Genomic DNA, 17,317 nt, shown 5'->3' on the forward strand with positions numbered 1-17,317 from the left:
AGCTACAAAACTGTCATGAGAATGTCACCTGAAAGTGAGAACAGGCATTGTAAACAAGAAGCGGGCAGCCTTATCTCCTGCAAATGTAAACAAACTTGTCTGTCTGAGTGACTGACTGAACAAGATGTAGGAATGAGTGGACTTGCAGACTCTACAATTTTACATTGTTTTATTTTTAAATGCAGGGGTTTTTGTACATAATTCTACATTTGTAAATTGAACTTTCATGATAAAGAGATTACCTATTACAAGTACTGTAGCACAAACTGAAAAATACTATTTCTTTTGTTTTTCTACAGCGCAATTAGATCAAAAATAAATATAAAGTGAGCACAGTACACTTTGTAGTCTGTGTAATAATTGAAATAAATATATTTGAAAATATATAAAATATCCAAAATATTTAATAAATTGTATTCTATTATTAAGAGTGCGATTAATCAAGATTCATTTTTTAATCACGCAATTAATCGCGATTCATTTTTTTAGTCGCTTGACAGCTCTAATTATTACCCAATAGGTGGTAGTTAAATGTAACTTATTGCTCTGACATAGTGTATGTCTACACTATGAAATTAGGTCGAATTTATAGAAAAGTTCATTTTTTAGGAAGCGATTTTATACAGTCAATTGTGTGTGTCCCCACTAAGCGCATTAAGTCGGCGGAGTGCGTCCACAGTACCGTGGCTAGCGTCGACTTCCGAAGCGTTGAACTGGGGTAGCTATCCCACAGTTCCCGCAGTCTCCACCGCCCATTGGAATTCTGGGTTGAGCTCGCAATGCCTGATGGGGCAAAAACATTGTCGTGAGTGGTTTTGGGTACATGTCGGCAGTCGCCCCTCCCTCCGTGAAAGCAACAGCAGACAATCATTTTGCGCCTTTTTGCGGTGCGGGCGCCATATTGCTTTCAGCAGACAGTGCAGTAGGTCTGCTAACCATCATCATCAAATGACCGCTTCCACTGCCATGGTGGTGCCATGCTTTCTGCTCTCCTGGTGCCATGAATCCACCTTGCAGATCCTCTCATCATTCAGAATAAATATCTATTCTCGTAGCATCCACCTCTATATGTCCGTCATCATCCGCCGCTTCTGCTGCCATTCTGCACTCCTGTCTCGATTGATAGCTAATTTCTTCATGTTGGCTGTCATGGGCTATCAATCGAGACAGGAAGCCATACACAGGCACCCTGGACAGTAGTCAGGAGCTGTTCAACTATAGGCTTAGCAAGTGAAGAATGGTGGTAGAATGTGCATTTGGACATTTAAAAGCATGCTGGCGCAGTTTACTGACTTGGTTAGAACTCAGCGAAACCAATATTCCCATAGTTATTACTGCTTGCTGTGTGCTCCACAATATCTGTGAGAGTAAGGGGGAAAGAGACGTTTATGGCAGGGTGGGAGGTTGAGGCAAATTGCCTGGCCGCTGATTACATGCAGCCAGACACCAGGGCGGTTAGAAGAGCACAGCAGGGCACGCTGCACATCAGAGAAGCTTTGAAAACCCTCATTTCCCATACCAAGCACCTGTGTTGGGTTGGCCATTTAAAAGGAGGCGCTGCGGTTTTCAGGTTAACGTGCAGCAGAAACCCAACTAACCTCCCCCCCCCCAAAAAAAATCTCTTTTCCAGTAGCTGTACTGGCCGCGAACGCATCCCAAGTCTTCAGGGAAAATTAATCATTAAACACGCTTGCTTTTAAACCATGTATTATATTTACAAAGGTACACTCACCAGAGGTCCTTTCTCTGCCTTCAAGGTCTGGGAGCCCGCCTTGGGAGGGTATTGGCTCCAGGGTGATAAACAGTTCCTGGCTGTCGGGGAGAACGGTTTCTCCGCTTGCTTGCTGTAGGCTATCATCCTCCTCATCCCCAAAATCCTCATCCCTGTTGCATGAGACTCCCCCCTTGCAGGAGTCCACGAACAGTGGTGGGGTAGTGGTGGGGGCACCCCCTAGAATTGCATGCAGCTCATCAATGAAGCGGCATGTCTGGAGGTCTAACCCGGAGCAGCCGTTTGCCTCTTTGGTAGGCTTGCCTCAGCTCCTTAAGTTTCACGTGGCACTGCTGTAGGTCCCTGTTATAGCCTCGGTCCTTCATACCCTTGGAGATTTTTTCAAATATTTTGGCATTTTGTCTTTTGGAACAGAGTTGGGATAGCACGGATTCATCTCCCCATACAGCAATCAGATCCAGTACCTCCCGTTCAGTCCATGTTGGAGCTCTTTTGCTATTCTAGGACTCCATGGTCACCTCTGCTGATGAGATCTGCACAGTCACCTGTGCTGATCAGCTTGCCATGCTGGCCAAACAGGAAATGAAATTCAAAAGTTCCTGGGGCTTTTCCTGTGTACCTGGCCAGTTTGTTCATATAGTCCATAAAATATAGTACCTAAACAAAAAAAAAAAAAAAAAAGCCACGAGTGGCGGCGGCAGCAGTTCAGTGGCAGGTCCTTTGCTCCTAGAGGGAGTGAGGGACCTGCTGCCCCTGAATTGCCACAGGTGCCGCCCCAAGCACCTGCTTGTTAAGCTGGTGCCTGGAGCCAGCACTGCTTACAACTGCCATGTTGAAGTCACCATTAGGGCGGATTTTGTGGCTCTTGTAGAAACTTTAAATATTTTGTACTTGACTTTGTAGCAGTTTCATTTTTCAGATGATGGCACTTCATATTATTGTCCAGACATGGTGCAGGAGAGACAAACTGTCTCTGTCTCTACTCCACCTTAAAATATCCAGGCTGTTGCTAAATTGTGTCACTTCTATCTCTACAACAGCTATCTTTTCCCACTGCTAAAAATTCCACTAACATAGCTTCCTCCTTCCTGGACCCCTGATTCTCCCCTTGCTTTCCTTTAAGCTATCTAACCCATTGATGCAAACATCTTCTTCTCATGTCCCAAGTTCATGTCTCCTTTCACATCATATTCAAATGCCTCATTCTCAGGATTTTGGATCTCCACTTCTCTTTATGACTGCTCTTCTTTCCTCCTCTTCACCTTCCTCTGTCCTACTCTCTGTAAACTCCACTTCCTAAATGACTTGATTTCATTCACAACTGCACAGTCTTCCATGTCCCTCTATATGCCTCAAAGAGTCTTCATCCTCTTGTAACCATACATTCTTCCTCCTCCCCTTTAAATATCTCCCCAAAATTTGCCTTTTCCAGATTGTTTTCCATTACTGTTTGCCACGATGCTCCCTATGCTATGCTATCCACTTGCTGCTATCCACCTGCACCTGACTATGCTATTTTGTGCATAAATATGTACTTGTAGTAAGTGAAGGCCTAATGAAGGCCCATTATGAGGCCTGAACCAAACTAAAGTAATGGTCAAGACTTTGCTAATATGAAGCAAAGTTAAGCTGTGAGCAAGAGGCATGCCCTGCTCACAGAAGTTGGCAAGGAAAGGGCTGATGTTGCATAAATATATATTCATTTAGCATAGTTACAATATAAACTATACCGGAACATTCCACAGATAACAGGGAACAGGCCGACCCATCCCAATGACAGGGGCAAAAGGGTAAAATGATGGATAGAATTGTTTTGATCGAACCAACAGGTACAAGGTGCGAGGCGGCACCTTACTGCGTAGAGGGGTTGTACCTTGCTACGTAGAGGGGTTGCACCTCAATACGTCAGGAGTGATGTGTAACTTGTTTGTACCTGTGTATAAAAATGTATCCCTGGGGTGGTGTCTTTGTCCGGCCATGGGGGCAGTGGAAAGTCCCGCCACTGAGCCGGGGTCCTTGCCAAGAGGCACTTTCTCGTAGTATGCCCTGAATTAGGCTCAGAAACCTACACGGAACTGCAATTGTGTCCGAGATCGCAATAAACCTGGCCGAGGTGCCTTTGTACCTTACTAGACTCTCTGGTTATTGGGGGTTCTCGTCGGGTTTGCTGTGTCAGCTATCTGCGCAGAGCTGGGGCAGCACACAGAGGGAACACATGCACGCAGCCGAGTGATATCAACAGGAGAAAGCAGAAGCACCACACCGGTAGCATCTGACAACAGTACTAATATATAAAATAAACAATTACAGTTAAAAATATTGTCCTGTGTCCTACCCACATCCATTATAAAGCAATCATAAATTTTTTTTTGAAAATACTGACATTGTTTTCTGTAATGATGCAAAAAAAATCACATTTAATTTTTTTCTTTATCTGCAAATCAAAGTTCAATAACTTCCTGGCAGGAATTATTCTTACTGGTAAAATGACGTCCAGAAATTTGTGAAATGAGAATTGGTTTGATATCTCAGATCTTTAACTACAGTCTCTAGAGGGCAGTAGAATGTCATTTAGGTCAAGATCTCCCAACCTTTCCATACTACTGTACCCCTTTAAGGAGTCTGATTTGTCGTGCATACCCCCAAGTTTCATCTCACTGAAAAAAATTGATTTAGGTTACTTATGGTCAGTCACCACTTTGTCTGCAATGACAGTTTGAGAGTGGAATTGGTGAGGCGATACCTTTTATTGGAGCAACTTCTGTTGATGAAAGAGACAAGCTTTCTAACTTTATAGAGTCTTATTCAGGTCTGGGAAAGGTACTCAGAGTATCATAATTAAATACAAGGTGGAACACATTGTTTATCATAAGTAGTTAACGCATATTGTAAGAAACCATTCAATGTGAAGTGGCCTGTTACACCTCTGCAGTAATAGGACAAAATAAAAGATATTACCTCACTTACCTTGTGTCTCTAATATTTTGGGACCAACACAGCTACAACACTGCAAAATGCACCAGGAAGCTTTTATTTTATCTGCTGCACCACATGCAATATTTTCTCTGATTATCACACTTGTATTATGTAACAGAGCTAGTCATACGAGTGGATTTTTCTTTTCATTCACATGCACTGATTTTTCTTTTCTGATCTGTGGTTACAACACCAATTTAACAGGCTGTAAAAATGGAAGAATCTGAACTTCCTTTATTAGAAGACACAATATGTTAAAGATTTAAATAATTTTAATTATTCCTTTTTAAGATGTATTCATTTTGTGAATTAAAGCTAAAGTTGGTTTTCCAAAGATTCCATCCTTTAAGAGGCTACCCTGATTTTCTCAGGCCTCTTTCTTCAATCCTCAGAAGCTTGCAGGATTAAACTCTAACCAACTATTTGGGCCCAATTCTGCATTACTTGTGTACCTTGAAGTCAATGCACGGTCAGGCTTTTCAGCAGCAGAGGAATTAATTGTTTATGTAAAAATATTTGAATGACTTTAGCATCATGTTCATTTTTTCTATTCCTATTCAATATATTGGTTTTGGAATGCTTAATCTTAATATGACACATTCACCAAACAGCTGTATCATATTCTATTTTTTTCAGCTTTGACAATGCACCGGCACTCAAAATGCTGTAGCCTGTAAATAACGTTATACCACTCTTCAAATCAATGTTATACTGAAAAAATATAATTATAGTTAAAACCCACCTCATAATCTACCCTGAGAACAGCAAGTGCATCACATAGCTGCTGTTGATAGCTTTGTCGAATTTTGACTTCTTTCTGCAATTCAAATTTTTAATGGATTACTGAAACAGTTATATTGGACTTAAAGAAAAACATTAGTTCTTATTAATATATGTGTGTATAGATCTCTCCTCGATATTTATTCCATTCTATATGCATCCGAAGAAGTGGGCTGTAGTCCACAAAAGCTTATGCTCTAATAAATTTGTTAGTCTCTAAGGTGCCACAAGTACTCCTGTTCTTTTTGCGGATACAGACTAACACGGCTGCTACTCTCAAACCAACCATTAGTTCTTATTGTTTTTCCACTGAACAAAATCAAAATGTTGTCCAAATCCTCTGTTCTGGGGAAAAAGATAATGAGCCAGTGCCCCTATAATTTTTCTGTCCCTTTGTTATTTATATCACTGGTGTATAACGATCTCTCATTTCCACATTTTGCTAAATAATTCTACTTTATACATTTTTATATAAATGGGTTCCAAAGTACTTTAGACACATACATGCTGTTGAAAAGAAACAAAATGATTACTAAATCTTTTTAAAGGAAATACTCGAAATGCAGCCAATATATTTAAAAATATGTACTTATGTACAAGGACTGTACATCTGAAAATGTTTAAAAAGACATACATTTATCAATTTTAAAATTGTATTATTTATTGTTCATACTGATATCTTGGAAGCTTAAAACTAAACCCCCTTCCTTTACTGTTTCTTCCCACGCATAAGCATGCACTGGACAGTTACTGTACGGTTCTCCATGAGCACTAGGACATTGGCAATTAGTTTAGTTTGTTAACAAAAAGAGTGTTAAAGCATTTATTTTGGAAGATCATACATACATAAAGAACTGCCTGGACTTTATAAACACAAGAAAAGAAGTAGGTTAAATCTTAGACCTATAAATTAAAAGGACATTAACGTTGAAAGTTCTCACTATTATAGCACGTTTGTTACTAAATGTTAAGATGTTTTTGTAAACATTTTTACATATGTTTATAGGTAGATGTTTTCCGTACAACTACCCACTACTTTTTAAACTGCAAATCTTTGGAAATCCACATTCATATTAATCAACATATTTGTTGATTAATTTTATCTTATACTATTACATATCAATAATCTGCCCAAATATAGAGGGTAAATGAATGAGAAATTGACATTTTAAATAGGGTACTCTGTACCTGTTTATGAAAAGCTTCTATGTCTCTCAGTCTGTCATTTATCTGTCTACAGAGATTCGAAGCCTGCTCTTGTATTTTTTCCTCATATTGTGCTTGAAGGATATTTTTATAGATCATAAAATCTTCCTGGATGGAGTCCGTGAACTAAAAATGTAAAGACTGATATTACATATACACTACAAAAGGACATTTTTTCTATAATCTTCCCTGCTGATACAAAATAAACTAATCAGAAAGTATTTGTGCTTTAATTATTCTGTTTATTTAAGACATTGGAGGAGTGGCAATTTTGTTGACTGAAATACCTTGGCATCCTTCTAAACAGAGGATTACAAAATACTCAGAAAATTTATTGACAAAAATCAAACAACTTAATTACATAAAGCAAACTGTAATTGTCTCTGTAGGGTGAAACACAAATTATAAACAGTTATGAAAACATAAATTATGTGTTGTATTCTCAATGTTACCACTGACAATCTCTGTCACATGCTTTATCAGGAACATGATCATTGCATCATATGATCATTACTGTGGGATGTTAAAAAGCAAAGACTGGCATCAATAATACTGCAAGCACCTTATGGTATGGAAGAATCAGATTCATAATACTGCAATTATATGTCTGCCACTTTGGGTGGAATTAGGCATGCTCTGAAAACACCTACTGGCAGGATAGGCAGGGCAACACCTATCTTTACCTGTTAGAGGATAGCACAAGGGGTTAGAAATGACAGGTATCTGGGTGCATGTCCTGGAGCAGAAACTTAGGCTCCTGGGACTTTTACAGAAAAAAAAATTAGGTGCTCAGGAATTTTAGGCACCTCCAGAGTTAGACAGCAGCTGAACAGGGGTTTTAAGGATCTCAGCGGTACTTAAATTTTGGACTTAGGCGCCTAAGTGAGAAATGCAAGTCCTTTTGTGGATCTGGGCCCGAATGATAATCATATATCCTACCTATACTAGTATAATTGCAGATACAACATTAACAACAACATTTATTTTGTCATAGTGCCTAAAAGTCACAGCCAGGCTGGGTCCCATAGTGGTACGCACAACATATTAAATAACAGCTCCTGCCTCAAAGAGCTTCCAGTCTAAAAGACAAGCTATAATAGGGGAATGAAACAAACGAGAAGGCCACAACAGATGGTGGGGGAGACAGAGTACCACATGTAATAAGATGTATGCAATTTTTAGCCATTCCATAGCTGTGGTCAAAACTTGCCACTGCTTAGCCATATTAGGTTGCAGTTTTCTGTACGCTCTAAGGCAGAGACGAGTTTTGAGGAGGGATTTAGAGGAGGACAGGAAGGATAAGACTAAATTGTCAAATGCTTTGAAAAGTAAGGATAAGAAATTAGCATTATGGATTCAATGAAAAGGAATTAAAAGGGGGGATCATATAGTCAGAGCAATGAGCCAAGTTGATCTTAGTGATTGCATTTTGAATGGACTTGAGAGAGCTGAGGTTGTAGACTTACAGGCCAGAGAGGAGGAGATTGCAGTAGTCAAGGTGCTACATGATCAGGGCTTGGGAAATAATGTTGGTAGTGTGGGCAGGAAGAAAAGGTCAGATCTTGTAGATACTGTGCAAGAAGAAGCTGTAAGATTTAGAGGTGGCCTGGATGTGTGTGGGAGGGATGGTGGGGGTGAAAGCTCTCTGTCAATGGTGGTGTTGGTGTCACTAGGCATAGCTACCAGGTAACTCAGGGGAGTGGAAGGCCATAAGTGCCGATGAAACTCCTTTGCTCTGGGTCTAAGTGAGCCACAGTGACTCCATCTTGTGAGCTTTCACCTACTTCTATGCTAACTGCTTACATGCTGAAGCAGGCTAAAGCAGTAATGTAATGGTCAGCTTTTCTAGCAGATAGCTGCTGTTTCGTTCATACTAACAAGGTCAAAGATAAGCAGACGAATGGGAATTTTCCTAACTGTAACTGCTTGAGGAGGGTGGGGAAGGAGGGGTAGGGGGAAAAGTAACAGACAGACAAAGCCTGCACAGAAACTGCTTGGAATATAAAAGGGAAAACTTGCTTGTATTTGCTGCGCTTGATTTGAGACATGTTGGTCTCCTAGTGCCTATTCAGAGCTCTTGAATAAAGTTGTTTTGTTTCTCCACACCTGATGTGTCTATTAGTGCGAAGCACACCGGGCAACGAACCCCGCTGCTGCCTCCTCGGGCCCTTTTGGGCTGGCAACAGTGGGGTGGAGGGATAGGAGTGGGATTAAAGAGAGCTACTGAGACTCTGTGGGGGATGGAAGTGGGCAGCGAACTCCAGGCTGGAAAGAGGGTCCCAGCTGTTCCTTCCTGCTCTCTGGCCCAATCTAGGCACTGACGCGGCCACTTCAGCTCTTCCAGGTCCCACTCTCACAGCCACCCCTTCACACATGCATGTTTTTATATGGGAGAGGAGCCCCCACAATATTTCCACTGCAGAAGCACTAGCTTCCGCTCCCCCTCCCCCTCCCATTTCTGCCCCCTCACTGTATGGATCAAAGAAAAAGGCCTAAGTCAAAGCAAAAGCCAATACATTAAGGGCTTAAACAACAGGGAATACGGTGATGTTGTCTAATGTGATAGAGAAAGGAGTGAGTTGAGGGGGCTCTGGAGGAAAGATCAGGAGCTCAGTTTTGGCCATGTTATATTTAATTTGTTAGCTGGACACACACTAGGAGATGTCAGAAAGACAGGCTAAGAGTTTAGTTTGGATGGAAGGAGATAAATTCAAAGTAGGGAGTTGTATTTGTGAGTCATCAGCATGAAGATGATAGTCAAATCCTAGCTGGCAGTGGAGGTCACACAAACAGAATGAAAGGAGGAGGGGGCCAAGAATGGAGTCTATGGGGCTTGAACAGAAAGAAAGAAAGAGAAGAAAGGAGGAAATTCCACTGAATGAGACTCTCAAGGAATGATCCAAAATTAAAATGTAAGAAGGCATGATTGTGATAATTCAGTTGACTGACTAAAGAACACTACTACTTAATAAGAAAAGTTAACATTTTGAATGACAGAAGAATCAGGAGAATAAGAGGGTTACAACTAAAAGTTGCGGCAGTGGTATTATAAAGGCACTCACATGCTATGCACCTTTGTGTTCATGTAAGATTGAAATAAACAATTTCTATCAGAAACACGAACAGACTTGATCAAAATAAGAGCAAAGCACTGTTTGATAATTATATAAAATCATTTTAAAACTTACTGGCTATTTGGTGCAATAGTCTTCCGCAATAATCACAGCAGGTTAATGCATTGTATTTAAAACATAGCCTTATTTATGTCATAGGTATTTATAGTAAAAAAGTCATAAAGATGTCATGGGCAGAAACAAAAGTTCATGGCCCATGACCTGTCCATGACTTGTACTATATACCCCTGACTAAATCCTGGGTGCTCTGGGGAAGGGGGCGGGTGGGTTGCTTGGGGGTGCCACGGGTGGGGGACAGGTGGCAGTGGGCAGCCTGGGACCCCCACAGCTCCTGGGGGTGGGGGAGGCAGCGACACATGGCCTGGTCTGCTGCCAGTGCAGCCCAGGGAGTGGGCAGTGGCACATGGCTCCAGGACCCCCCACTGCTGCTGCAGAACTCAGGGAAGTCCCAGAAAGTCACGGAATCCGTGACAGACTCACAGACTTAATTATAAAGTATCTCCTTCCCTCAGTTTTAAATTTGTAGCATTTTAAATGAATGAAAAATGTGAAAAAATAATAAATAGGGATATCTCAGTAACTTTCTTCATACTACACCTCTCCCTCGATATAACGCTATCCTCGGGAGCCAAAAAAAAAAATCATCTTACCGTGTTATAGGTGAAACCACGTTAGATTGAACTTGCTTTGATCCACCGGAGGGCGCAGCCCCCCCCCCCGAGCACTGGATTTACCATGTTATATCCGAATTCATGTTATATCGGGTCACGTTATATCCAGGTAGCAGTGTATTTTGTATATGGGTTCGTTAGACATGAATTTGTTAGAGACGGCGTTGTTTTAATCCAATATTAAATGTTTTTATCCAAATATTTTATTTTTAAATATTTTAAATATTGGTGCTTCTACCAAAAATCACAGTTGCAAACTGAAAGAAGACCTTCGTTACAATCAACCTTTCTCTACCGAGTTGATTTGAATATTATATTCCTATTTAATTCATCACATAATTGTTTTATACATAATCTTTTTAAAGTAAGGGTATGGCACTATTTTATACAAGCTACTTTCCTATATATTGTGACAAAGTTCCTCCTCTATCTTGGTGGGTCCTGTGCTTATTGACGGATTTTCTTGCATCAGAGATTCACCAGGTGGGCTGGGGAACAGCCCAGAGACCTTCCCCTCTGGAAGAACTCACAGTCCAGGTCAATTGGGAGGTTTGGGGGGAACCCGGGCCCACCCTCTACTCTGGGTTCCAGCCAAGGCCCCGTGGACTGCAGCTATCTACGGTGCCTCCTGTAACAGCTGCAGGACAGCTACAACTTCCTGGGCTACTTCCCCATGGCCTCCTCCAAACACCTTCCTTATTCTCACCACAGGACCTTCCTCCTGGTGTCTGATAACACTTGTGCTCCTCAGTCCTCCAGCAGCATAGCTCAGCTCCTTGCACCTCTTGCTCTCAGCTCCTCACACTCGCACCACAAACTGAAGTGAGCTCCTTTTTAAAACCCAGATGCCCTGATTAGCCTGCCTTAATTGATTCTAGACGCTTCTTCTTAATTGGCTCCAGGTGTCCTAATTAGCCTGCATGCCTTAACTGGTTCTAGCAGATTCCTGATTACTCTAGTGCAGCCCCTACTCTGGTCACTCAGGGTACAGAAAACTACTCATCCAGTGACCAGTATATTTGCCCTCTACCAGACTCCCGTACCCCACTGGTCTGGGTATGTCACAATATACATACATACATCGCTAAATTCACAGGTAGTATTAATGGAGCTGGGCCTATTTATTCCAGTGCTAAACTTCTCTTCTAGAGTCCTGGGCATTAATATAAAGGTTTACTGTTTAAGTTTTAAAGTCTTCACTTATGTGCATTCTCTGCTCACCATGTTTAAACTTTTTCCTTTTTTTATATGTTTGTTCAATCTTCACATGGATCAATCTTCACACTCTGATGAGTGTAACCAAACTGTCTAGTCTTTTATTCAGCTATTCCTATTTAATATAAATGTGAGTTATTCGCATATTTATGTAAGCTTAAATGAAACAACCATAACAGGACAGAAAATAACAAAGGGTAAAGATGACTTTGACAGAGGATTTTTCCTACAACATGGTGAAGAATATCTTGAGACATATCCAAGAAGCTCTCTTACCTGTACTAGGGCTTGTGTAGTAGTAGTAAGCTCCTTTAGTTCTACTATTTCTTTGATATCTGTTTGAGTGGCATGATCTGTGATAAAATAGCCTACTTTTAAGTCATCTGAAATGGAAGGCCTACAAAAAAAAAAGTTTTTTCATTTAAGAAAGATTACTAAATTAGTCAGGTAAGGCAATTTAACTTTAAGAACTGAAATTCAAAACAGTAGTGATCATCCAAAGGACATGTGTCTTATTGTTTTTACTTACGGTACCTATCTAAGATAACAATTGGGCATCATTTGGGAGAATGGAATTAGAAGTGTACTTACAATCTGTTTTCCCTTGTAATTTTTGTTTAATAAAGAGAAGTGTTTCTGATCAGATATAAACAAACTTCAGAACAAACTTACCGTTATTTTAAACACTATAGGAAGAGAATGCAGACAGGAAATAATGTATTTTGTGACCATTTTTCTATACACAACACTAATAATCTTTCAAATAGTTCAGGAGATCTTATTTAATTTTAGAGTTGGGTGAGAACTAGATTTTCTGTTTCCTGGAAAAAAAAATTTCTATTTGAGACAGAACAAAAATAAATTTTGAAATTTCCCACAAAACAAAATTCTGAAAAAAAAATTAATTTCAGGTCAAAGTGTTTTGGTTAGATGTTATATTCCAATTTTTGGCATTTTAAATCTTATTTAGAATATTTTTAAAAACCCTCAAAGTTGTTTTGAAACAAAATATATAAATATTCTGTTCTGAAAATGTCAAAATATGTTTCAACATTAATGGGACAACAGGCTAGGTCAAATTCTGTTGTCCCGCATCCCAAGAAAGCCAAAAACAGTTTAGACAAGTGAAATGTAATTGCTGCCTTGTTCACAACCTGCTGACCTACACTTCAATAATTCTTGGATGCACTGACTGATTCCTATGTCCAACCTGAGGATGAAGTGACAATTTCCTTGTAAATGTCACTGACCTACATAAGTAGATTATACCTGCCTGCCTCAACTGCTTTGCTAAATCCCTCCTCTGGCCCCACTTAGCCAGTTGAGCCTCAGACTACGCTTCAGGAACAGTGCATGTGGCTAATCATGCTAGGAAAAAAACTAATTATATTCTTGAGGGACAACCAAATCGGACATCCAGGTTATTCTTGGACAAGTCACTTTAAAAATATTAAGATGCTGGGGAGGGAAGATTTGCTAGCCTGAGGACAAAGAATCTGTCAGTTAAAACTCTACGGGAGAGGACCAAGTCTATTCATGTTTGTACAGTACCCAACAGAAAGTGGTTTGAATTGTGTCTTTTCTCTCTCCTTCATAAAGGGTAATAGAACAACATTCTTCCAGAAAGTGTTCCAAATGAGATCCTCTTTACAATGCTATCATTACAAATGTTAGCCTGTCAAGCACTTTGACCCACCAACCATAATGTGCAAAGTACTATTAACATGTTCAACAGACAAACTTTAGGGCTAATCCCAGTTCTGTCACGGATTCATTATTTGGCCTCTGACAACTCATATAATCTTTGTCTCATATTTCCCATGGGACTGAGAGTCAAGCACTCTAGTTCTAATCCTGACATTGCCACTGACTACCCCAAGACAAGTCACTTAACCCTTCCAGGTCTCATTTTCCACATCTGTAAAACTGAGATAGTTACCACTTCCTGTGAGGATTGGATTTAAGAATTCATTTGTTTATTTCAAAAGCATTACAAAAAATATCAAATTTCAAACCAAGTGAATGGAGTTAAGAACCTATTTCATGTTTAACAAAAACACTCAAAAAACTAAACTTTTTTCACACCTGCTAATACAACATGGGTGCTGTAGAAAGAGAGATTACTAGGACAAAATTTGCTGCATGAAACAGCATTACAGCCTTCAAAATAGTATGAAATCTTGTTTTAGTTATACACTGACTCTTCAAATTCAACTCCTCTTAATTTGCCCTGACACAACCCTTCACAGTTACAAGAATTCACATTAATTCTTAGTATGTAGTGATGAACCTAAAACTTTGGACAGGATTTTCAAAAGTGCCTACATAACGTAGGTGCACCAATCCCTTTGACTTTCAATAGTATTTGGGTGCCTGAACCATGTAGGTAGTTTTGAAAATCCCACCTCTAACTATGCCATTTTTTAAAAAATGACTACTCACTGTCATCTTAATAAAATTCTATGATTAGAAGAAAATGCCAAGTTTCTAGCTAGAAATGTAAGCTCTAGCTAGAAATGTAGCAAGTCCTTTTCCTGATAGACGGTTGAAGAAACTTCTGTTCTTCAACAATTTCCATGAGCGATAATGTGAAACATAGTCATATATGGTCAAGTAGTCCACAGGGGTCAGGAACATCCCAGAAGACAGAAGCTGAAAAGCAAAAGCTATGACCAAGAGTCTACCACAAAACTCTGTATAAGACATCCAGTTTTATGATGTGACAATGTTTTTAGTTTTAAATTCGTTATTAGGTTTAGCTACTTATCCCTTAATTGGAAAGGTGTTTAAACTAATCAGTATAGATTAGAGAAAAGGCTATATTCAAATTACTTAATTCATAAAGAAAAAGCCTCAGAACAGGTTTGAAAGCATTCAGAGAGAACCATTTTGTGACTCTTAAAACATTTTGTTTACAGGCACAGAAGATCATAACCTTGAAGTATTAAAGTGACACACAAATGAATGATGTGAATAACTGAATTTTATTTGTTCAGCTGATTACCCCTTTTTGCTTTGTCATTTTTCTTATAATTCAAATAAACCTAGGTACATAAACAGATTCTGAGTAACATATGCAACCCCTCATCTAGAATTTAGAGTAACAGATTTGACACTAGCACAGTTCAATATATAAACAAGGATACAAGTGGCTAAAACATCAGTTTTATATTTGAAAGACTGCCCCAAACACTCACTCCATCAGCAGAATGCCCACTAGCATCTTAATGGGATCCAGAATCAGGACTGAAGCAGGGTGAAAGAGTACCATGCACACTTCTCCCACATGCACCACTGCTCAGACAGTCGAATGCATATTACAGGATTTTTGTCTCCTAAAAACATAAACTATTATTTTAGCCACTACTGGAGGCAGGACTTGATGGTAGGGTCCCAAAATGGCAATACTCAGCTTCCTACTGAATCAGTGGGCAACACCTCCTATCACACATGTTCTTTAACTGTTGCTAAGTCAGATCCTACTTATCTTTTGACATTGGAAAGGATCAGAACATAAGGATGGGGATAGGGGAGGGGTAAAATTTTCATTTTCTTTGAGGAAAAAAGATATGGTATCAACCTCATACACAGAAGCTCTTTACTCATACCAAAATAATGCTACGTTGAGGAACATTGCACAATGGGTGTCAAGCAATAGTAGGCACAACTCCTTGTAATTTTTAAATCTTACACAAATATGAATAAAGCATTATGAAACTAAGATGTAAGAATAAGGTCACGTACTGCCAAGGACTGATTTAAAAGCTATTTTTGGGTCACATAATAACAGTACAGAGGGGTGAGTTAATATAATTTAAAGTAATCTTCAGTTGTCATTTTAGAAGAATGGGTCCATGAGGGTGAATTGGTATTGCTTAAAAATAGCTAGTTGGTATTTTTAATTTGATAGGATTGCTCACAACCACAGAGAGCAGATGTACAATCCTCTGGCTTGAAACTCCAACTAAACAAGTTAGTGGATTCCCTGAAGGGGCTCTTCAAAAAGGCCTTTGGAAAGAGGAGCATTTAAAAAACAAACAAACAAACAGTTCCTGTGTTATAAAAACCTTCAAGGCTAATTCTCAGAGTTTCACAGCTGTTTTTTAAGCATAGACAGTACAAATATTGCTAGTATCAAGGTGCCCTACGTCCCCTACTCAACAGTTGGAGGGAGTAAGGCTAGGTACAAGGCACCACTTCCACCAAACAAGGTACCAGCTCTTGCTGTTCCCGCCACAATGAAGAGCCAGATGCTCTCCTCCGGTCTCCCTGGCCTTCCTTGGTCCCCAAGTCCTCTCCACCCACCAGCTCCCCCGCCTACCTCGGCTGCCCCAGCTCCGCCCCCTCCAGCTCCCCCGCCTACCTCGGCTGCCCCAGCTCCGCCCCCTCCAGCTCCCCCAGCCTACCTCGGCTGCCCCAGCTCCGCCCCCTCCAGCTCCCCCCGCCTACCTCGGCTGCCCCAGCTCCGCCCCCTCCAGCTCCCCCAGCCTACCTCGGCTGCCCCAGCTCCGCCCCCTCCAGCTCCCCCCGCCTACCTCGGCTGCCCCAGCTCCGCCCCCTCCAGCTCCCCCCGCCTACCTCGGCTGCCCCAGCTCCGCCCCCACCAGCTCCCCCAGCCTACCTCGGCTGCCCCAGCTCCGCCCCCACCAGCTCCCCCGCCTACCTCGGCTGCCCCAGCTCCGCCCCCTCCAGCTCCCCCGCCTACCTCGGCTGCCCCAGCTCCGCCCCCTCCAGCTCCCCCGCCTACCTCGGCTGCCCCAGCTCCGCCCCCACCAGCTCCCCCGCCTACCTCGGCTGCCCCAGCTCCGCCCCCTCCAGCTCCCCCGCCTACCTCGGCTGCCCCAGCTCCGCCCCCTCCAGCTCCCCCCGCCTACCTCGGCTGCCCCAGCTCCGCCCCCTCCAGCTCCCCCGCCTACCTCGGCTGCCCCAGCTCCGCCCCCTCCAGCTCCCCCCGCCTACCTCGGCTGCCCCAGCTCCGCCCCCACCAGCTCCCCCGCCTACCTCGGCTCCTCCCCTTCCAGCTCCGCGTGTTCACCCTACATCGGTGCCAGCCCCGTCCCGTGATTCTCTTACCGGCAGTCGGCCTCCAGCTCCTCCAGGCAGCAGGGCAGCGCCAGGAGCTCTAGGATGTGCGGGGACAGGCTGAGCTTCCGCCCGACGGACAGGCTGCTCATGGCTGGGCGCGGAGGCTCCTGCCTCGGCTCCACTAGGGAGTCGAGGAGCGCCGCAAGAAAGGAGCTGAGCGTCCGATACCATGGCAACTAGCGCCCCGCCCCCACCTCCCGGAGACATTATTGATTGGAGGCCGGAGAAGCGACGTCACGTCCGGTACCAATTTGGGGAGAGTGGAGAGGGGGCTTCCGAAGAAGTCACACTCTGGGCAGCGGTGATGCAATCTGTGGAAATCCCCTCCTAGCTGCTAAGTTCCCGCACTTCTCCCCCTCTGGGACACCCGTAATAACCCCGCCCCACAGACGTCCACCAGCCTTTCTATTTAACCTCAGTGACGTCAGGCAACGCAGGACACCTGCCAACCTCTCCACACCAACCAGATTCCAACTCCTCCTCCTGCAGTGACACCACTCCCATCTATCTGCCTCCAC

General features: G+C 42.2%; 1 protein-coding gene across 7 annotated transcripts in view; it reads right to left on the reverse strand.

The window, feature by feature from the left end:
- Positions 1 to 17,055, reverse strand: part of C2H10orf67 (chromosome 2 C10orf67 homolog) — a 118,738-nt gene extending 101,683 nt beyond the window's left edge. For all 7 annotated transcript variants that reach the window (XM_054020692.1, XM_054020689.1, XM_054020693.1 and 4 more), the window contains exons 1-4: positions 16,788 to 17,055; positions 11,991 to 12,111; positions 6,677 to 6,820; positions 5,451 to 5,525 (exon numbers count right to left, since the gene is read on the reverse strand). In XM_054020692.1, coding sequence (XP_053876667.1) covers positions 5,451 to 5,525; positions 6,677 to 6,820; positions 11,991 to 12,111; positions 16,788 to 16,888 — 441 coding nt within the window. In that variant the 5' untranslated portion in view covers positions 16,889 to 17,055. The remainder of the gene's footprint in view (positions 1 to 5,450; positions 5,526 to 6,676; positions 6,821 to 11,990; positions 12,112 to 16,787) is intronic.
- Between the last annotated feature and the right edge of the window lie 262 nt (positions 17,056 to 17,317).

This window comes from Malaclemys terrapin, chromosome 2 (genome assembly GCF_027887155.1).
Source record: "Malaclemys terrapin pileata isolate rMalTer1 chromosome 2, rMalTer1.hap1, whole genome shotgun sequence".
In the NCBI taxonomy this organism is placed as follows: domain Eukaryota; kingdom Metazoa; phylum Chordata; order Testudines; family Emydidae; genus Malaclemys; species Malaclemys terrapin.